The sequence below is a fragment of the Suricata suricatta genome, chromosome 3 (assembly GCF_006229205.1).
Source record: "Suricata suricatta isolate VVHF042 chromosome 3, meerkat_22Aug2017_6uvM2_HiC, whole genome shotgun sequence".
In the NCBI taxonomy this organism is placed as follows: Eukaryota; Metazoa; Chordata; class Mammalia; order Carnivora; family Herpestidae; genus Suricata; species Suricata suricatta.
Window position 1 is genome coordinate 52,074,984 of NC_043702.1, and position 22,687 is coordinate 52,097,670.

At 36.7% G+C, this 22,687-nt stretch overlaps 1 protein-coding gene across 2 annotated transcripts in view; it reads left to right on the forward strand.

Moving 5' to 3' along the window:
* Window positions 1–20,534, forward strand: part of SESTD1 (SEC14 and spectrin domain containing 1) — a 128,949-nt gene extending 108,415 nt beyond the window's left edge. For both annotated transcript variants that reach the window (XM_029934313.1, XM_029934314.1), the window contains exons 12-19: window positions 5,137–5,331; window positions 5,860–5,974; window positions 7,375–7,534; window positions 11,080–11,161; window positions 12,088–12,210; window positions 13,022–13,213; window positions 16,820–16,941; window positions 19,817–20,534. In XM_029934313.1, the coding sequence (XP_029790173.1) occupies window positions 5,137–5,331; window positions 5,860–5,974; window positions 7,375–7,534; window positions 11,080–11,161; window positions 12,088–12,210; window positions 13,022–13,213; window positions 16,820–16,941; window positions 19,817–19,946 (1,119 nt within the window). In that variant the 3' untranslated portion in view covers window positions 19,947–20,534. The remainder of the gene's footprint in view (window positions 1–5,136; window positions 5,332–5,859; window positions 5,975–7,374; window positions 7,535–11,079; window positions 11,162–12,087; window positions 12,211–13,021; window positions 13,214–16,819; window positions 16,942–19,816) is intronic.
* The last annotated feature ends 2,153 nt before the right edge of the window (window positions 20,535–22,687 follow it).

Sequence of the window (22,687 nt, forward strand, 5' to 3'; positions counted from 1 at the left end):
TTTCTTTTGGGGTAAATCCCTTCATTTTTTTCATTTGGGAGGAAGAAAAAATATTAACAAAAATTTGAATATTAAAAACAAAACAAAAAATCAAATAAAGCAAGATTCTAGGTCTGTTTCCATCTGCTTATTGAAAGAAGCTTGAAAGAATAGAGAAAAAAGGGAAAGAAAAGGTAAAAAATTGAAAAATTGAAAAAAATCATAGGATAAAATAAAGAAAATGAAATAGAATAAAAATTTTTTAAAAATAAAAAAGAAAGTAAAATTTGTCTTTTTATCCAAGAAAGAGCAAGAAAAGAAAAAAAACAATTTAAGCAAAAACAGAAGCAAGGAAAATGAACAAATGAATCTGTGAACAATGAAACCCAAATGAAGTTACATCCAATTTCCCCTAAACTGTAACTTTGACGCACTCTACTGTCCATATGCTAAGCGGGTGGAGTGACTTGTGCTGGTCTTCTAGGAGATGTGCTTGGAGGACACGGTTGGGTGGGGCTTGGTATAAGGGCTCTGTTTTCCACTAGCTGGCACTGTGTAGCCTACTGGGGAGATCAGTGTGGTGCATATGCGCGTGTGTGGGAGAGGTGGAAATGGCTTCACCCAGCTCCCTAGTCTCTGGCACAGGAACTTCACTACCTTGCCAATCTGATCAAGCACCCCTCCATTGTCTCAGGCCTCCATCCACTCCCTGCCTCCACCCTGTCCGTGTCCCAGCTGTCTGCCTGCCAGGCAGCACCTCCCTCCACTGTTTTATTTCAGAGGGGGTGTGTTTCAGAGCCTCACACTTAAGATACCCCCGTGACCTAGACCCCTCCCAACTCACTGGTGGAGGGTCTTGCTGAACAATGTCAAGGTGCCAGCTTGGCATGGAAATGGTTCATGCAATAGTGCAGTGGCAGAGATTAAGAGATTATGACAAATCATAGCACAAAACTGTACCCAGGTTTTGCTGTACTTTGGTATCTTTGTCCCAATACCAGCAAATGTGGCTTCTCTCTGGGGTCCACTGGGACCTTTGCCTTTGGGGAAGCCATATGGTTTCTACCAAGTTTTCCAAGCAGGGGTACCACTTCTCCCCATGTGGCACGCAGATCCCTAAGGCTGTGCTGTCTGCTTCTGGTAATTCACCCTACATCCTCACCAGAGCACTACCAGGCACTGAACTCCAAAACTTAAGACTCTCTGCTCCACTGTTTATAGAATCCTGGTGGTATTAAAACCCTGTCCCTTCTCCTTGTCAGTGGTTTTAGGGAACAGATTACTTATTCAGTCTCCTTGTGAGTGTTTGTTCTCTCTGTCTCTCTCTCTCTCTCTCTCTCTCTCTCTCTCTCTCTTGAACTACTTTCACGGGGATCCCTTTCTTGCAGGACCCTGATATACCACACTCTCCCACTTCTCTCACTCTGTTCTCTATCTGTGAAAACAACTCCCTGCCCTCTTGAGCTTTTCTCTCCCTCAGTTCACCTCTCTGCATGGCATACCTGCTGAGTTCTGTGGCTCAAGTTATACAGGCTCTTGGGTTAATCCTCAGATCAGTTTCTTAGGTGTTTAAAATTGTTTGATGCTAATCTAGCTGCATTTCAGGGTCTCCATGCTGCTCTGCTGTCTTTTTTTTTTTTAATGTTTGTTTATTTTTGAGAGAACAGACCACGATCTGGGGAGAGACAGAGAGGGAGACACAGACTATGAGCCAGTCTCCAGGCTATGAGCCGTCAGCACAGAGCCTGATGCGAAACTCGAATTCACGAACCATGAGATCATGACCTGAGCCCAAGTCGGATGCTTAAGACTGAGCCATAAAAGCTTCCCTGTTCTGCCATCTTAACTCCTACTCTCCATTAATGTTTATAATCACTGTATGGTTTAAGAAGTATTTTACAGATAGTATTATGTAATTAAATTTATGCAATAACCAGTAAAGTAGGTAAGACAAATAATAGTGTTATATATACAACAGGGTTTCTCAACCTTGCACTATTGACAGTTTGGGCCAGATAGATCTGTTGTAGGGGCTGTCTTATGCATTGTAGGGTAGTTTAGCAGCATTACTGGTCTTTACCCACTATATGCATGAACATTGTGCCTTTTCAGTTGTGGCAGCCAAAGGTGTCTCTGGATATTGGAAAATGTTTCCTATGAAGCAAAATAGCCTCCTGTTGAATCACTGCTATAAAGAAAGAAACTGGTTTTGAGAAATTAAGTGACTTAATGAAGATCATACCTTTTATAAAGAAAAAAAGACCTTGAGTCTGTCATTCAAATCTAGTGTTCTTTTCACTGTATCTCACTACATCATCTATATAATAATTTTCAAAGGATTCATAGTAGTAGTTCAAGCAATAAAATAACGTGACAAATTAGCAAAACCCATGTTTTAGGTACAGAGCACGAGTGAATCCCATTTAAACCAGTACCTATTACCTACTTAATTTAATGTCAACTAATCTGCAGTGTCTAAGAAAGCATTATGTTCATTCAGTATGTACTGAGAACACACTATATGTCATATATCATCCTAAGCTTTTTGGTATATAGCACTGTCTTATAATGTGGAACTTAAATTCATATTGGGAAAGAGGGAGTGGAGAATAGGTAAGACAAGGCATTCTGGAAAGGCCTGAGGAGTTCACATTTAATCAAAGATTTTTGAAATGATATGAAGGAGTAATTTAGGCAAAAGGAAGTTCAGATTGAGGACACAAGTGAAAACCCCGTAGGTAGAGGCTTACTTGCCATGGTAAAGGAACAGTAGGTATGTCTGTGGTTTTGGACCACAGTGAACAAGGTAAAGAGCCACACAAAACCATGTTCTAGAGAGAGTCCAGGGCCAAAGCATGTTCACTTAGCCCACAGAAGGGAACTTGACTTTTATTTTAAATGTTAACATGAAATCATTGGAGGGATTTTGGAGCAGAGAACTGATTTATGTTTTTACTTTTTTTTTAGCGTTTATTTGTTTTTGAGAGAGAGTGCAAGCAGGGGAGGTGCAGATTTTAAAAGATCACTGGCTATCATATAGAAAATAGGTACTAGGGACAGACAACCAAATAGGAAAACAGGAGACTAATAATAGAATGGAGGCAGTAGATGTGATGTTCCTGAGATTGAACCAATAAGACTTGCTCTTGGAAGAATCAGGTGTTTGGCCTTTGCACCTCTGAAGAAGGGGAATACTGGGAAAAAAGCAGATTGGGAGGCTCAGAACTAGTAGCTTTGGGGACAGGTTAAAATTTAGATGTGTAATGCTCCTCCAAATGGAGATAGCTAGTAGGCAGTTGAATATCAGCATTGGATTCAGGGAAGAGCTTAAGGTACGAATGTTAATGTGGGAATTAATCAGCATATAGAGATTATCCAAAGGCATGGGTTAGATGAACTCATCCAAGTCCAGAGTATTGATTTAGAAGAAAAGAGCCTTTGGAAAGCTGAGCCCTGGTCAGCTTAAATTTAGAGGGCAAAAAGCAGAAGGAGGGCCAGCAGAGGAGTTGCTGTGTCTCAGGCAACCAGAGAAAAAGGTATTTCTAGGAGGAAGTGGTTGCCTTTGTCAAATGCAACTGAGGGGCCCAGTAAGATAAAGACTGAGAATTTGATAAGAGCAGGAAGGACAAAATTCTGACCAGAATGGATTAAAACGAGAATGGGAAATAAGAAGATAGAGTGAATATAGAGTATTCCTTTAAGGGATGGTCTTGATTTTAAGTTTTTTTGTTTTTGTTTTTGTTTCTTTGTTTTGTTTTGTTTTTAAGTTTAATTTGTATATAGTAAAATGTACCTATCTTAAGTGTATTTTATTTTTAAATATAAGACGCTACATTTTATTTGTGTGCTGGTGGAAATAATCCAGTTGGAAGGAGTGAGTTCATGATGGGAGAGAGAAGATAAGTCCAAGAGTGAGGCCAGAGGAAGCAGGAGTGAAGGGGTTGCTTTAGACGCGGGGACTGCTTATCTGCTGTTTTGGTAGGGAGGGCAAAGCATAAAGCTGTAGAAGGAGGGATGGTCATAGATTTGTTGGTGACAAGATGAGAGAGTTCTCTTCTGATTGCTTCCTAGTGAAATAAAGTTAGATTTTTGGTTGAGAGTGAAGAGGGGGAAAGGGAGTTGGAGATTGAAGGAGTGAAGAAAACAGATAATTGTGAGAATGCTAAAATGAATTGACTAGAGAAATGTGATAGGATTGCTCAAGTCCTATTTGAGGTTATATGCATTTGTATATTTTCATCTAGACAGCATATATATTTATTTATACTATAACTTTATTTAAAAGGACAGCTGTTCACAGAGTTGTTATCCAGCCATGTTGTTGCTCTGGTATAGGTATATAGTAGGCACAGAAACCCAGGTCTGAGGCCTCTGTAGGGGAATCTGACGGAAGGAAGAGGGCAGGGTATGAGCATGGGTTGTCCAATGATAGACGTGAGGATATGAGGCTCTTGAGTGCTGGAAAGTAAAACAAGCAGGTCATTGGATTGGCCAGTCTCATAGGGTTGTAGAAGTGAGCATCCTAACGGGTGTTAATTGGAGAGTCAGTAGCTGGTGGTAAGAGAATGAGATTCTTAAAGTTAAGATTTGGGGGCTTGATAGTAGTATATGAAAATGACAGGATTTTGCATCTGTTGGGGTAGGTAGCTGAGGTAGGGTAGGTATAGGATGGTTGGAAGTGAAAGAGAATCAGGGAAAGAGTTAAAAGTGTTGGATGAATGTTTACATGGTAGGAGTCTGTGGGAAGGCTGGTACAGAGAGGACAAAGACCTTTGTCATACTCCTTGGGTAACGGGAAGGGTTGGAAGGATGTCATCCAAAAGCATGCACTGTAAAGGAGAAGTGGGTTTTGAGAGAAAGGGAGAAAAAGTGGTCTGGTAATACCTTTCTGTAAGGGTGGACAGGTTACTGGTAGGACAAGAAAGGAAATGGAACATTCAGAGACCAGGATAAGGGTATAGGATAGATACTGCTGTTGGCAGGAGTGAGCCCCAGGTTGGAATGGAAGAATTTGAGGGTTGGGGACTTCTCATCTTCACTTGAAGTAATTTTGCCTTAGAAAGTTGTCATATATGTTACTTAGTTTTTCTGAAGGAATTATAAAATGTAACTGGAACTGATTTGATCCTTAATTTACTTTACAACATTGTGTTACAGGAATGGTTTGCAGTATATGTGGAACTTAATCAGCAGATTGCAGCACTCTTAAATGCTGGAGATGAGGAAGATCTCGTGGAACTGAAGTCACTGCAGCAACAACTTAGTGATGTTTGCTACCGACAGGCCAGTCAGCTGGAATTTAGGCAGAATCTCTTGCAAGCAGCTCTTGAATTTCATGGTGTTGCCCAAGATGTAAGTATCTACTTGAATTGCTTTTCTTTTCTTCAAATGATCTGAACACTTATCTCCACATAATTTTTGCAGGTTTGCATGTCTTCTAATTATTTTTCTGGAACAATAAAATAATTTGCTTGTGGGGAGATGATAAAAGTCTTTCTTGTTTAATTTTCATTTTTAAATCATTTTGCATGCACATAAACCTGTTTTGTCTAAATAGTGTTCCAACCTAGTTGATCTATTTATTTTGATTATTTCTCTGTTTATGCTTTATAATTTAGATTGAAATGGAAGTTGCAGTACTTTTTTTTTTTTTTAACATTCTGCTGACCTGGATATAAATCTTTGTCTTCCTGGTGCATGAATCTGTGTGTTCTGTCTTTCAGATAACATGTATTCTAATTATTCCTCCTTGTCTTTTAACAGCATAGTCTTTTTCAAGTGTAATTGTGATAACCTCATTAGACATAAACCTCATTAATCATTAAACACTTTAGATGCTGATTACATCAGGGTTATCTCTTTGGTGTCCCTCTGCTTTAGTTGTCTCAGCAGTTGGATGGCTTATTAGGGATGTTGTGCGTAGATGTAGCACCAGCTGATGGAGCATCGATTCAGCAGACTTTAAAACTGCTTGAAGAGAAGCTGAAAAGTGTTGGTAAGCAGATTTTAAAAATGCTGAAACATAAGGGTTTTTTTTTTTTCTTAAGAAGTATCATTACTATGGTTAGGCAAGTCAACTTATACTGAACTAATTGGAATTATTTATAGGGAACACAGGAAAAATTAGCATAAAATAGGTTTTATTCCCTTGAAGGGTGTAATACACGGTAAAGTTTTTATTTTTCATTTATGGTCCAGCGCCCTTCCTCCGTTGGGCCTTTAGCCTTTCTTCTTTACCCAGCTATATCTACAGGTGCTATGTCTTGCATATCCTACGAACAGTTATTTGTAGTGCATGCATAAACTGTAATTAGCTGTGAAGTGTTCTGTGGTAAACCTTGTATGCCCCAAACTGTGTTTTATGCAATGATTTTTGTTGTTGCTATATCCTAACCTTGTGAATACATAGTCGGTTTGCTTCTGTGCATTTGTTTCTCCAAACTGGGAATATTGCCAAGGTTACCTACTCTCCCAAGGGAAGGATAGTCCCATTTCACTTGACACCAAGGCCTTTTAACATTTTACTACAGTAGGAAGGAAATAACAGTGAATTTCCCTAGGTCATGGTGGAGAGAAGATAGTAGATGTACTAATAGGAAGAGAGGGTTGTATTGAGTGGGGATAGGAGGGCAAAGGGGAATGGAGGCAAGGAAACAGAAACCTGAGACCAAGAGTTAGTAGAAAATGATGACACACTATTGAATCCAGATTAATTATTGAAAAAGGATTTAAGGGTATAGGTTTGAAAAATCATGTTTGGATGGGCATTTTACTGAATAAGCATAATATATATTTTGTATCTAATATGCCGAATGCAGTTCATTTCAAAGTGTCAGAAACTTTCTGGAGTCACATTTTTCCTTTAAAAAAGAAGAAAAAAAGAATTCCTCTATGCTTATCTAGTTTGGAGTACTGTAAATCTACCCTAAATGTTGCTTCTCGTTTGGTATAAGCTGGACGATGCCTGTACTCAAAATTAAAAATATCAGCATCCTTTTTCACAGTGATAATACATTTCTTGAATGCTTTGAAATCTTGTAACTCTTCTACATTTTTTTGAACAAAATGTTTGCTGTGTTCTCCTAAAAATTGGACTACATAAAACCAGAAAGGAAACAAATTGAAAAATCTTAGTAACCAAAACAGAAATTCTTACACTTTCTTCCTGCTTTCAATTTTGAAAAATAATTGGAAATTCTCTTTATGGAGAATTTGGCCTGAGAAGTAGCTCCAGTTGGGGTTTATTGCTTGAAGTCTTCAAAGGTCTCCACCCCAAGATAGTTTGATGCACAAAGCTGTTCCACTTGGAATCCAAGTACATTTGAGAGGATTTACTTGAGGGAGGGAATGCACCTCCTTTGTTTAAGAGATTAAATTTAGGAACTTTTGTTTTAGATGTAGGATTACAAGGTTTGCGTGAAAAAGGTCAAGGACTTCTGGATCAGATCTCCAATCAGGCATCCTGGGCCTATGGAAAGGATGTCACCATTGAAAATAAAGAAAATGTGGACCACATACAAGGAGTGATGGAAGATATGCAGCTTAGGAAACAAAGGCAAAGTTTGACTTTTAATGTTAATTTTTGCTAAAATAACATAATATTAAAATAAGTGATATAATTTATATTTTTTATACACAGTACAAGTTCTAACCTGTGATATACTAGGCATGTTATAGGTTTTGGTGAATGGAATTATTCTTTGTAATTGCACTAACAAATGACAGTTTGTTCAATTAATGCTACCCTTTCCCTTTTTACCCACTGGTAAAATTTCAGTTTTACCACACCCAAGTGCTTCACATTCCATATCTTCAGTGACTCTTCTGTCTTTTAAGAAAACCCTTTTTGTAGAACTGTGCTTTTCCATTTTCATTTGGTTTAGAGTTTCTGTTAAATGTGTCATCTACATCGATCAGCTTCTTCATCTGAACTTCTGACTCACAGATTGTCACACATCCATTTTACTCATTTGCTGTGAAAGGATTAGGCAATAGATTCTAGGTAGGAGGCCAGTTTTCTTTGATATAAGCGAGGAATTTAAAAGATTCTTTGAAAATTCAATTTGCAGTAGCAACTGAAAAGCATTACAGAGTAGAGGGTTAAATTAATATATGAAAGCACATATAATGTAGCATGGTTGTATGAAATTTTTGCACACTTAGAAATTTTAACATCATCAGCAAAACCTCACAGAACTCAATCACTGCATCACACAGAACGTGAAGCATTAGGCAGAAATTCCTTCTAGCCTCATACCCGCAAACTTACCCATTTCGTTATTTATTCTAGTCACAAAGGATGATGTAACTGTTCTTACTAAAGCCAACTACCTCATGTCTTCCCCTTCTCCTCATTCTCTACTCTGATCTCTGTCTCTCATTTGAAGGCTTCAGTCTCTATTAAGAAAAGAATTATACATACACATATACTTTGCTCTTCAACTCCTTCATTGTCATTTAGCCCTAGAGTTCTTGCTGAGAGCTTAGTCATTTGAAGGTCTAATCTGCACTCATACTATTTCCCCACTGCCTGTCATTTACTTTTCAACCCCTCTCTAGATAACTTGTACCCTCACCATTTGATGCCACCAGTGACTTTGTAATTACTGTATTTAATATATGCCTGATCTTGCTCAAAATCCAGGGAATATTTTTGGTCTTAATGTAGCTTGATCACATTGAATAGCATTGGCCACAACTGACATTTGTTTTCTTCTTGAAACTTTCTGACAACTTTGTCTTCTTTTGAAAACACCTTCATTCTGACACTGTTTCTTCTCAGTTTTCTTCACTGATTTCTTGTTCTCTCTCTAATTTCACTGCTCTCAGGGTTTATTTTGAGGCCAGATCCTCTCATTTTATGTGTTCTCCCTGGACATTCTTACAACATTAATGACTTCATATGATTGTAACTATTTATGGTTCTGGCCCTACCCATGCCCTTACTTTAGACCCATAATTCCACTTGCCTACCGAGCTAGTATCTCCAGGTGTTTCCCCATACATTCCTCCGCCCTCGTATGTTTAGATAACATTCTCTTCTCTTAATTTTCTAGGTAAAGTTACCATCAGCTACCAAATTTGGGATTTATCATAAAATCTGTACTATTCCTCATCCTTTATAGCCTAGTTAAATGTCTAAGTTCTACTGTCTCTGAATCTTGAATGTTTTCTATTTAATATCTCTTTTATCTGCCTCTGGCCTTGTGCCTCTCTAATCTGTTGTACACGACAGTAAATCTTTGTAAAGTGCATATCTAATCATACCCCACTCAGTGACTTCCTGTTTTCTCAGATAAGTTCCATCTCCTTGAACTAGTGTAGGAGACCCTTCATAATTCAATCCTGCATAATCTTATCTCCTACAACTGTCTCATATAAACACAGTCGTTTTTACTTTTCCTTAATGCACTGTGCTGTTTCATGTATCTATGACTTAGAATACTTCTTTCTTCATTTTCTAGCTGATATACTCCTGCTTATTCTTCAAGACTCAAGGTTACTTATTTTTGGAAGGCTTTTTAGCTTTATAAGGAATGTGTAGTCACTTGTTCCTCCCTCTCCCATAGAACTCTTTATGTAGCTCCACAGTAGCACTTACCACATTGTTTCTTTAGAAGACCTCCCAAAATGGAACCAACTTAATAGTTGAGATCATGTCTTACATTTTTCAAGTAAATTATCCAAGACCTGATAGTGTGTATTAAATATATTTGTGATACTGTTTTCATCATTTAAAGTGTCTTTCATTGTTGTTTAGCTTCAGACTTTAAAAAATACTTATCATCATCACTTTCTTTTAGTCCCTTGTAGAATTTGCTTTAACTGAGGTCATTTTTGTAATATGTTATGGGTTTTCATAAAGGAGGTCCTTATACAAAATAGTCTTGTGACAGTGGTTTTTGTATTGTTGTTCAGCTTCCTTGAGAACATTAACTGTAGTGGAGCCTAGTGCTTCCTTGGTAACTGGTAATTGGTGTTTGGGATTGTAGTGAATTCTCCCTTCTGTCCAAAGTAACGTGAATTGCATGGGGATGAAAAGAATGGATCAGAGCTGAGTTAGATCAAGTCACATTGAAAGCTTAATCTGTGTATGAGAGGGTAGACCACACTAAAATTTTAAAATACTTGGGGGAGCCTGGGTGGCTCAGTTGGTTAAGCATCCGACTTTGGCTTAGGTCATGATCTTGCATTTCGTGAGTTTGACAAAGCCCTGTGTCGGGCCCTGTGCTGAGAGCTCAGAGCCTAGAGGCTGCTACAGATTCTGTCTGTGTCTCTCTTTCTCTGCCCCTCCTCTGTGCAGTCTCTCTCTTTCTCAGTCTCTCTCAAAAATAAATATATTTTTAAAAAATAACATTAAAAAAACCCTGTGAATTGTATTTCTCTACACCCAGAGATCAATAGAGCTTTATTTCTTCTTTGGAAAATAGATGGGAAATCATTTTTTTTTTAAATTTAGAATTAGATAGTGCTTTGGGTAATGTAAAATGTTAACATTTTTGTTTTGTTTCACTGGAGCATCATCCTCAAAATTAGTATTTTTTTTTTAGGTTTTAAAGTTTATTTGGAGAGAGGGAGGGCAAGAGAGAATGAGTGGGGGAGGCGCAGAGGAAGGTGGGGGAGAGAAAATCCCAAGCAGGCTCTGCACTGTCAGCTCAGGGTCTGATGTAGGGCTTAGACTCATAAACCATGAGATTATGTATGACCTGGGCAGAAATCAAGAATCGTAATCACAACCGACTGAGCCACCCAGGCACCCTAAGAAGGTTTAAATTTGAGGCTTGTCTAAATTCTAACTAGCAATGGAGATTTCTTTGGGTTTTAGTATACCATTGTTTGTGCTTTGCCTCAGTATTTTGCAGAATCCATTCTATCCGAGGGTGTGTGATTAGGTGTCATTCAGGTATCTTGAGGTTTTGAAGTATTTTGATGGAATATAGATATCCTTAAAATTGTTACAATCAGTGCAGAATAGTTGAAGTCTCCATGGTGTGTAAGATTAAGTATTTTAATATACTGTAAAATGTGTGCCAGATGGTAATGTTATAGTAGTTATTAACGAAACTGAAAATGTTTTATGTTTATGTTTGGGTTTATTAGATGTGAAGACATGGTTGATGTGCGAAGGTTAAAGATGCTTCAGATGGTGCAGTTGTTTAAATGTGAAGAAGATGCCGCCCAGGTAAAGATCAATCAGGCACATGATGTAGTTGTCTTCTCTTAAAATTGATTTCACCTCTTAAAATGCATTAAGTTCTAGTTTGTCTTGTTAAGATAATAAAGTGTTTTTAAAATTTCTTTCCAATTATCATACTGGTCTTATTTGACTTGCCTTCTCAATGAAATTCTCCAGGTAGCTAGAAATTGGGATTATTTATTACTTATTATTGTTGACTTGCTTGTCAGTTACATGCTAGCATGAAGGCTGGTGTAGCACATTGCTTTTTAACGTGCAAGAGGGTTTTTTCAACTAGATAAACAATTATTTTTTATTTTTTTTTAATGTTTGTTTATTTTGAGAAAGAGCAAGAGGGATAGAGAGAATCCCAAGAAGGCTCTGCGTTATCAGCACAAAGACAAATATTGGGCTTGATTCATGAACTGTAAGATCATGACCTGAGCTGAAATCAAAAGTTGGATGCTTAACTGACTGAGCCACCCAAGCACCCCCACATGATACTAAAAAAGTGCTTCTCTTGGGGCACCTGGGTGGGTCAGTTGGTAGAGCATCCGACTTCTGCTCAGGTCATGATCTTGTAGTTGGTGAGTTCAAGCCCCGTTAGGCTCACTGTTGTGAGCATGCTTCAGGTCCTCTGTCACTCTCTTTCCTGCCCCTTCCCCGCTTGCATTCTCTTAAAAATAAATATTTTTAAAAAAATAAAAGAGTGCTTCTTTTTAATACATCTTGTCTGTAGATTTGAAAAATTTTGAGGGGGAGGAGAGGTCATTAATTCATGTAGCTCAGCCTTGAATGAAATGAGCTATTAAGAACTTAGGTTATAACTAATGGATTAATTAATCACATGGTAGTAATTTTTCTTTTTATAAATATGTTTTGGTATAGTAAGAGTGATGAATCTAGCTTCACTGTTCTTTATTTTTATGTAGGCAGTCGAATGGCTAAGTGAACTTCTGGATGCCCTGCTTAAGACCCACATCAGATTGGGTGATGATGCTCAGGAAACAAAAGTTTTACTGGAAAAGCATAGAAAATTTGTTGATGTTGCACAGGTGCAGAATTGGTTATCTTCCTTTTCTACAAGCTCAGTGTTTGAATAGCTTTCTGCATGATTATATTGTAACTTAACCCTCCAAGTCCTAGAAGGTTAGTCATGTTATTCCAGAAATATCACAGAACTAAGAAAGTGTCAGCTGATACATCAAAACTAGCCTGCATAAACTTGAGAGGGTTTGTGTTTTCCTGAATGTGGGTTCTGTATTCTCCCTCTAATTTTTATATTGATGCCATTTTTTTAGGCAGTCCACCTGCTCATTTACTAAAATTAGTAAGGAATATGTGTTAGTATTGGTAAAGTAGAAGTCTCAGTTTCTTCGTCTCATCAGTGTTAGTACAACAATACAAACTGTGTGTGTGTGTGTGTGTGTGTGTGAGAGAGAGAGAGAGAGAGACAGAGAGAGAGAGAGAAGTATCTTAATTTATTTTCCCTAATAATTAAGCACTCAGTGAACAGTTGTGGTTTCCTGTGTGGGATGTAAAGTGCCCTCTAAAGTGTCCATTTTCACCTACTTGTTGGTTAGTGAATGAATAGACATTCATTTTGGCCAGTGGAATTAAGCAGACTGATATGAGAAAAACAGAATAAGAGAACGAAGTCTAACAAGGAAGAAACTCACTAAAAAGTATCGCTTTCTCATCCTTTTTTTATACATGCACTTAATTTATAGTAGTAAGTGCCAGTGGAGTCATTCAGTATTGATTTCTGGTAGTGTTACTCATTGGTAACCATAGTCCTCCTGTACACTTTTCCATCTCTCTTTTCAGAATTCTTTTATTGTAATTTCATCTATACTTTGTTTTTAGAGCACTTACGACTATGGAAGACAGTTGCTACAGGCCACAGTTGTGTTGTGCCAATCTCTGCGCTGCACGTCTCGATCATCTGGGGACACACTTCCTCGACTGAACAGAGTGTGGAAACAGTTTACGATAGCGTCTGAAGAGAGAGTCCACAGGCTGGAAATGGCTATTGCATTTCACTCAAATGCCGAAAAGGTTTGCTTTTTAAAAAAAATGTAGTCTCAGTAGTCTTTATTGCTTGTCTTTAAAATGTATTACTTTTAATATTATAATGATGTAGTATGTTTGGTTTTTTTCTTACTCCACCTTCTGTTAATCCTACTGTTAACATTTGTTTAGATATAATATATTCTTAGAGAGTTCAGAGGAAATCTTCTTAGTGATCCATACCAGTGCTGGCATACTGTGCTTGGAGAAATCCAAAACCATCCAGGAGTTCTCTCTCAACAATGCTTCTCTTCTCCCCAGACCTGGCGCCCAGAATGTGCTCTCTCTATTCAGGGTGGCATGACTCCCATCTCTTTCATTATACAAGAAAAGGGTACTTTGCCTCTGCATCCACTACTAATTGTCATAACATTTTTAAAAGGGCATTTTGTAATTTTATAATGTTTAAGGTAGAGAGACTACCCAACTCAATCAATGAGAGTAAAGATAAAAATAAAAGATTTTTTCATGTGTTATCTTTAAAGATTCATTCTAGAATTTGTTATTTAATGAATTCATTAGTCCCAGAAATAAAAAATGAAATATGTAGTGTTATTTGGGTGAGTTTTCAGCAGAGCCCTTTTCAGAACTCTGCACAGAGAAAATTTGTAGCACCCAATCAACCCTTACATTTCTACTCCAAAGAGGAGCTTCATTATGTAGTTAACTTTGTTGTGATCTTACACAGTGAAAGTTTATGTGTGGGGGATGTTCAATATAATATGAAATATGAGAAACCTAAGATATAAGTGTGATAGCCTAGTCTAAAGAATAGAAGAGTTGTTATCAGGAATTAGTTCCTGTCTTGTTCTGCAGTACATCTCTTGGGAAGGGTTCATAGTTAACTCTTCCTGAGCTGGTCACTGAACTGCACAGGTCAGTGTTTTGGTTTAAAATAGGCCTAATGATGATAAATGTGAAAATATACATAAAATGGCTTAACTTGTTTATCTACTGATTGTTTTAATGAAAAGTTTTTATTGAAGTATATTAACACAGAAAAGCATACAGATCATAAATGTTCAGTGAATTTGTTGAATTCAGTCTGTTCGATGAATTTTCCATGAAGTGAACACGCCTGTGTAATCAGCGCAGTATTCAAACAACAGGACATTACTAGTACCCCAGAAGCTCTCCTCCCTTCTTTTAGTCACATTGCTCCTTCTGCCCCTTCCTCCTAAGAGTGACTACTGGCCCAATTCCTAACACTGCTGGTAGTTTTTTTAAATTCTTAATTAATTAATTAATTAATTAAAATTCAAGTTAGTTAACATACAGTGTAGTACTGGTTTCAGGAGTAGAACCCAGTGATACATCTCTTACATACAAAACCCAGTGTTCATCCCAACAGTACCCTCCTTAATACCCATTGCCCATTTAGCCCATCCTGCCCACCTCCCCTCCAGTTTGTTCTGTATTTATGAGTCTTTTATGGTTTGCCTTCCTCTCTGTTTTTATCTTATTTTTCCTTCCCTTCCCCTAGGTTCATCTGTGTTTCTTAAATTCCACATACGATACTGCTTTCAAAATGTATCTGTGAGGCTACTCTGCAATACAATATGGAGGTTCTTCAAAAAGTTAAAAATAGAACTACCCCTATGATCAAGCAGTTGTACAACTAGGTATTTACCCAGAGAATTTAAAAATACTGAAAGGGATACATACGTCCTGATATTTATAGTAGCATTATCTACAATAGCCAAACTATGGAAGTAATCCAAGTGTCCATCCATAGATGAACAGATAAAGAAGGCATGGCATATATACAAAATGGAATATTACTCAGCCATAAAAAAGAATGAAATCTTGTCATTTGCAGCCAAATGGATGGAGCTAGAGAGTTTAATCCTAAGTGAAATAAGTCAGTGAAAGACAAATACTCATATGTGGAATTTAGGAAATGAAAAGAAAAAATGAGGAAAGGGGGAAAAAAGGGAGAGAGAGGCAAACCAAGAAACAGACTCTTAACTATAGAGAGCAAACTGAAGGTTACTAGAAGGGAAGTGAGTAAGGGATTAGTTAAATAGGTGATGGAGATTAAAGAATGCATTTGTGATGAGCACAGGGTATTATATGGAAGTGTTGAATCACTGTATTATACACCTGAAACTAATATTACACTGTATGTTAACTAACTGGAATTTAAACAAAAACTTAAAAAAAAACATATCTGCAAGGGCATTTTAAGATCTAGACTTCTTTTAAGAGGTCATATAAGAATGTACATGGTTGACAGTTTTTTGCATAGAGCATTAATGTTACTTTTTCTTCGGCTACCTGGCCTTTTTTTCTTGTGATTTCTATAGTAAGCTCAATTATAGATTACTTACTCTTCAAACCTTTGTAAAGCTTTTTGTCATCAGATGTTATTTTCTTCTTGACTGTGTTTTACTTTATACCAATATGCATAAATATAATCATAACTATAAGCAACTTACATAGTATAATGACTGAGAAGATATTTAAATTGAGTCTAGAACTTAAAAAGTTCTATATGAGTAATGCTGAAATGAACAGATTGGGTTAAGTAAAGTAGAATGCAAAAAAAAGTTGCAAATATAAACACTTCTCGATTCCCCATATTTTACATTTATTTTTCTTATGATCTAGAGTGCACCTTTTATTTAAAGCATATCTCAGTGCGGACAAGCCACCTTTCAAGTGTCACAAGGCACTTGTGGGCTGGTTGCTAATCTATTGACCAATGTGGGCCAATACCTGTAGACTAGCTATTCTAAATTACAGCATATTCTTTGTTCCTTTCTTCCTTCTTCTCCTCTGCTTTCCTCACCTTTCTAAATTTAGATGGTAAGAGTTAAGGAAATAATGTATTATCAAGGACTGTAGAACTTCCTATATTTGTTGAATTATAGTCTTAACAGTTTATCTCAGGTAAGTCAGCAGATCAGTTTTTAAAATAACTGTAATGTCTGTTTAGGTCATCCCATCAGTTCTGTTTGTATACTTGAGTATATGTGGTTTTGCATTTATATTTTCTTTCACTTTTTAAAATTCTTTAAGTTTATTTGTTATTTTGAGAAGAGGGTGAGGGAGGGACAAAGAAAAGGAGAGAATCCCAAACAGGTCCTGTGATATTATTAGCACAGAGCCTGACACAGGGCTCAATCTCATCAACTGTTAGATCATGAACTGAGCCAAAATTAAGAGTCGGGTGCTTGACCATCTGAGCCACCCAAGTTCCCCTCTTTCATTTTTTAAGTCTATAAGCTGTTTGAGATCAAAATCTATATCTCAGTCACATCCCAAGCTGCTAAATAAACATTTAGTACAATAAATACTTAATGAATGAAGGAATACTTTGTAAGTGCACTTTGAACTTACTTTTCCAAATAGTAGTTAAGTATTATTTTTTTCTTAGAAATCACTATAGACCTTTTGTATTCCAATTATATATTATTAGTAAGAATTATGTATTTCATTTTGCTTGAATATTTTGAGCCAGCTTCATCAGTAATCAGTCTTCTATAAGGGTGTACATGAAGATGCTAAGAACAAAACAAAAATGCTGAATTTATATGAGCTTGATTGCCTTTCTATAATTCTTGATTGAAGATACCATTTTATTTGTTGCAGATTTTGCAAGACTGTCCAGAAGAGCCTGAAGCTATTAATGATGAGGAGCAATTTGATGAAATTGAAGCAGTTGGGAAATCACTTTTGGATAGATTAACTGTTCCTGTAGTTTATCCTGATGGGTACGGTACATGTTCTTAAAATTTTGTCTATTTATTGATGAGGGCTTAAAGTGAAACCAAGAGAGGAAAATCTTTTTTTAAAAAGCCAAGTAAATTAGCTTTGGTTCACATCTTCAGTTCCTACAATAAATTCGTTTGTAATGAAAAGAAATGCAAACTCAGCTGTTAGCAGAAGTGGATTTGGTACCTGCTGCTATCAAATGTGCTTCTTGACAGCTTATTGTAAAAGCAAGATTGTTGATTGGGTTGATAGTCCTGGGTTCGTTCTGAGCCTTGGTTGTGATGATAGGGAGTAGGGTGACTTTGGGCTTCATCCAGGGAAAGGAAGGGAAGTGGAGGGATGTAATGTATAGTGAGCTTATAATATATCAAGAATTATAGAAAGGCAATCAAGCTCATGAAGTTAAGCGTTTCACTTCATTATTTTTGACCAAACAGTGCTAGACTGGTATGATTATTCCTGATTTACAGGTGCTGAAATTGAAGCTCAGAAAGATTAAGTGAAGTGTTCAGGATTTCACAGCTTGTAAGTGGAATTGCAGTACATTGTTAGGTCTGTCTGGCTCCAAACATGGTCTTTTCAGTATGCTATATGGATTCATAATTTTTTTATTTGCAAAATGATGGGGTCCTGATTCCCACATTCCTTTTACATTTCAAAAGTTGATAGTAAAAGTAAGAAATAGTCTCAGGCAAAGAAATGGGCCAGTAGATGAATCTGAAGGAGCTTCATCCCTGAAGATCTTAGACCTTCTCATTGAAAATAATTTATAAGTAATCCAGAGGATATTTAATTCAAATGACAGAGAAGCCAAATCATTGGATACATCTGTCTTATGTTGTCGAATAGTATAATGGATAGGATTGTCATCTCTGGAATCAGATTTCTTAGGTTTAAATCTCAATTCTACCCCTTAGTAGCTGTAACACCTTGGGCAAGCCATTCAGCCGTTCTGTGCTTCAGTTTTGTCATCTAAAAAATAGGGATATAAAATAGGGATATATGATTCATACCTCCTCAAGTTACAGGTGCAGGGGAATTACATGAGTTAAATGTATATAAATTACCTAAAACCAGTCTGATACATAGTAAGTGCCACTACTACTGTGTCATGAAATTTTATGATTTTTTGGAATTTATTTTGAAGTTACAATTTTATTCCCTTGAAAGAATATATTTTTAGTCTCTATTTATGTAATCTTTGCTCATGGCCAAACTTGAACCATCAAAAGTAGCCTAAATACATGTTATGTATCTACAGTGTATAAAAGAGTAAAATCTAAAAATTTATGAATTCAGCTTGTAATAGTACTAAAGCAGTGTCTTCTGGTTGTTCCACGAACCCCCCACTCCCATTTCTACATTTCACAGCCAGTTACACCCATCTCCTGTTCTGCTCAGGACATCCTAGGAGCATCTGTAACTGGCATTTTTGCTTGGGCTTCTCCTTGTTCCACAAATAGCCATGTAGCATTTCCTCATGTGTTTAAGATTGAAGAATAAGTACTGTGTGTTCAGATTTTACAACCACTTTAATATTTGAAATTATTATTCTGTTCCAATTGTAGGATAACCTTTTGATGCTATACAAAGTTTGTTTGACAGAAAGCTTATTCAGATTTCTCTTTTGTAACATTGTCCTGGAAAAATAAATTAGATGATCTCTCTGAATTCACTGCTTGAAGACTCAGGTTCAAATCCTGGCTTCCCCACTGTGTGATCCTATATAATCATTTAATTTCTAGGCCTTAGTTTCTGATCTTAAAAAATGCAGATCTTAACCAGATAATTTCTTCCTTCTCTCTCCCTCCCTCCCTCTCTCCCTCCCTTTCTTTTTCTTTCTTTTTCTTTTTCTCTTTCTTTCTTTCCTTTTTTTTCTTTCTTTCTTTCACATTTATTTATTTTTGAAAGAGAGAGAGCACAAGTGAGGGAGGGGCAGAGAGAGAAAGAGACACAGAATCTGATGCAGGCTTTAGGCTGTCAGCACAGAGCTCCATATAGGGCTTGAACTCACGAACTGAGATCATGACCCGAGCCAAAGTTGAACACTTAACTGAGTCACCCAGGTACCCCTTAACCAGATAGTTTCTAAGAACTCTTCTAGCTCTAAAGGATTCCAGTGACTCTGAATACAGTATCTTTACAAGTAGGATAACATTAAATGATTTTTATTTATTAAAGTCTCAAATGATGCCTTAACATGAAATGGATATTTTATTTGCCAGCTATATTAAACAGTTGGTGTATATAACCCTTATCATTGAAGGACACATACAGGTTTCATATTTGTGTAGCTTATGTACCTTAAATGGACAAGTAAAATATTTCCCATGTTTCATTGTTTCCTTTATGGTTTCATTGTTTGGTTGTGGTGTTCAGTTTATTGAGCTTATCATAAGTAAATATTTAATACCACTATTGTTTTTCTTTCAACATATCTTCATATATTTTATACCATTTATAAAACTGTTTCTCTGCAGGGCACCTGGGTGGCTCAGTTAGTTAAGCTTCTGACTCTTGATGTCGGCTCAAGTCGTGATCTCATGGTTCAGGAGACTGAGCCCTGCATTGGCCTTTGCACTGAATATGGAGCCTGGTTGAGATTCCCTCTATTCCTTTCTCTCTCCTCCTCCCTGGCTCATGCCCTCTCTCTCTCTCGCTCGCTCAGATATTTTTTAAAAAGAATAAAAAATAAATTTAAAATAATGTTTCTCCTACTGAATTTTTACTCAAAGATACACAGTATGGTTTGCAAATGAACTAACGCCATATCACATAGATAGTTTTTATGGTTAATCTTTGCTTCCTTTTGCTCTTGCTATGGTCAGTGGATTTGTATTAACCTGATTGGGGTTTTTCTGTTTTGATTTTTAGAAGTGAACAATATTTTGGGAGTCCAAGTGACATGGCTTCCACCGCAGAACACATCAGAGACAGGATGAAACTGGTTAGTCTCAAAAGGCAGCAGCTGAGACGTCCTGAAATGATGACCACAGAGAGCTAATAGCTACCAGCTTCCCACAGGTCTTCAGTTCATTGTCCTGCATGTCGTTGGCTTACTACAGCATTAGCTGCAATACATGAAGATACATTTCACAGCCAGGATAAGCCTCATTTCTTTCCATTTTACGTTTCTCTTTACATATTAACACTTTACAACTACCAAGGCATAATTATTTAACATGCTTTGAGACCATAGACTCCAAGTATCTTAAAAGAAGGAACTGTAAACATTGCACTGAAAACTTGCTTTAAAGCTTTATTTGACCTGTCAATTTGTAGATGAACAACTGGTAATAAGCTTTGAATGGTGCTAATAAGAGTTTAGGAATTCTCTCTATAAAAAAATGGTTGACCTTCCTCCCCAGGTGATGTAGTAAATTTAGATGATAGTTAAATTGTTACTAGTAGACAGTGGTGTACTCAAAAATTTTACTTGTAATTCTTCAAAATTGATTATTTTTATTGTGTCAGTATGAAGAAAATCTTCAGATCTTTGATATATCATTCATTAAAAGACAGTTTCCTATTTGTATTGATAATGTATTAAAAGTTGTTTGTGCTTAATAAAAGGCTTCTTTTAAACATCTTATTTAATTTGGTGGTTATATACTGTTTCCAGACATGAGTGCCTTAATTAAAAGGGCATTCTTAGGATTATGAGGCTGGCTTAATATTTGCTTTTTTCATGTTGATTGCACGTATTTTTGCCAGGAAATTCATATGTAAGCATGTGTATGTAATAAGCATGTTTAATTTTGAGAAATGTGAAGAGCAATTTAGATCTTAAAAATAATGGAATACTATTTCTAATTGTTCTCTTCTTCAATTTGAAAAATGTTATCCAAATTATTAACTACCCTGAAGATACTTTATCTTTGGGGAGGAGGTGTGGGGAAGAAGACATACATAATTACTTAAGTTAATCCTTTATATCAGAGGAATATTTCCGGAACTAAAATAGCAGTTGTCAATAAAATATAATTTCTCAGTACTAGAAGCAGAAGTCTCAAGTCTAATAACAAAACTGTTCAACTCTTTTAGAAATAAAATTTATAAAATGTTAGTGCTTTTAAGTTTATATTAAGTTTAAATGGTAAGATAGATACGTAATTTTTGTGTTAATTTTTATTTCAGAAAATGTTTTTGAAAAAGATTAAAAATACTTTTTTAGTCTGTGATCAATACAAAATTATGCAAAGAATTGTATGCTGTTTATTTTCACGTCTACAGCGATATTCATGTATCTTGCAATGCACAAAACTCCCTCCGAACCTACTGATTTCTCCAGCCTTCTTCACTGCCAGGCTTCTCAGAGAAATCCATATCCATCCTCCCTGCATCCTCCTCACCCACTGCTCAGCCCTCGCAGCCTGGTGTGATGCAGCACTGCAGTGAGAGTGTTCTCAGTGGGCTCTTGCTTACTGAGTTGAATGATGTTTTTTTCTGTGTCTGCATTGTTTATCCTCAGTCTCTGCAATGTTTATACCACTTAGCAGCCTTTCCTAGACAGTGTCTGCTCCCTCAAAGGTGTTATCCTCTGACATAACTGTGAGCACAGTCACGCAGCTCTTACTTAAAGTGTATCTACTCAGATGTGCTCTCAGATTCTGTCTTCGGAATGCTTCTGGGGGTATCTCATTCCTAGGGTTTCTGTTTTATTGCACTGTTTGCTGTTATATATCTGGTTCAAAATTCTAGACTCATACTTTCAACTACCCGCTTGACATTTCAGCCTAGATGAAGTATCATGTTTTTCACCTTTTTTTCTCTCTGAGCAATTTTGGTTAAAGGTGCAGCCTTTTTTTCTAGTCAAATGTGCCAGAAAATCTGGGGGAAATGTTTGCCTTCTTTTTTCTTATGCTGCCACTGCTTCTGAAAACATCCAGGAAATTCTTTCTATATTTGATAATCTTCTCAAGCCTTTTAGGACTTAACTTCTGAGCATAAACTTTTGTGATTCTTCATTTTTGGTCTTCATAATGGTGCTTACCACGTGCTACAATTGTTTATTGATGTCTGTGCCTGCTATATAATAATCTCTTTTGAGGGAAGGAATCTTGTGGGATTCTCCTGTTCCCAGCCTTTTCCTCATATGTGATAGTTGCTTTACTTCTTCTGTATGCGAATGGTCTGTTGTAGGGATTAGTAATAGTCCCCCTTATAGTATAGTCCGAAGTATATTTTAAATATATTTCCTAAAGTTACAAATTAATCTACTCCTAAGGAAGTGATTTGGTATTTCAGATACTTATATATTGGGTAATTTAGATAGTTACATTCAATATCTATTCTACCGAACTTCATTGTGGATAGAAGTGCTTTTATTAAGACTTCGCTAGAAAGGAACCGCACTGGAAGTAAAGGGGCTCTTAGTTTTATCATCATCTCGACTACTAGTTGTCCAGTGAGTTAATTTTTAATATGCCTTAAGCTATCCTGCCTACACCAAGAGTAAAATAAGGCAACATCTGGAAATGTTATTTGTAATTTGACTATTTCAGATGAAACTGAATATGCTTTTGACATAATATTGTTGCTCTTCATTTGTAAATTTGCTGCTACTTTCTACATGTATATCTGTATATACACATACAGTTATGATTAAAAACCCAACAACACCCTAATGTGATCTTTTTTCATAGCATCATAGTGCACCTAGGGTACACATGAAGGAAGTGACTGCAGTCTGTTTGAAATCACGAGCTCTTTTATACATCATAAATTAACGTTGGCTCACAACTG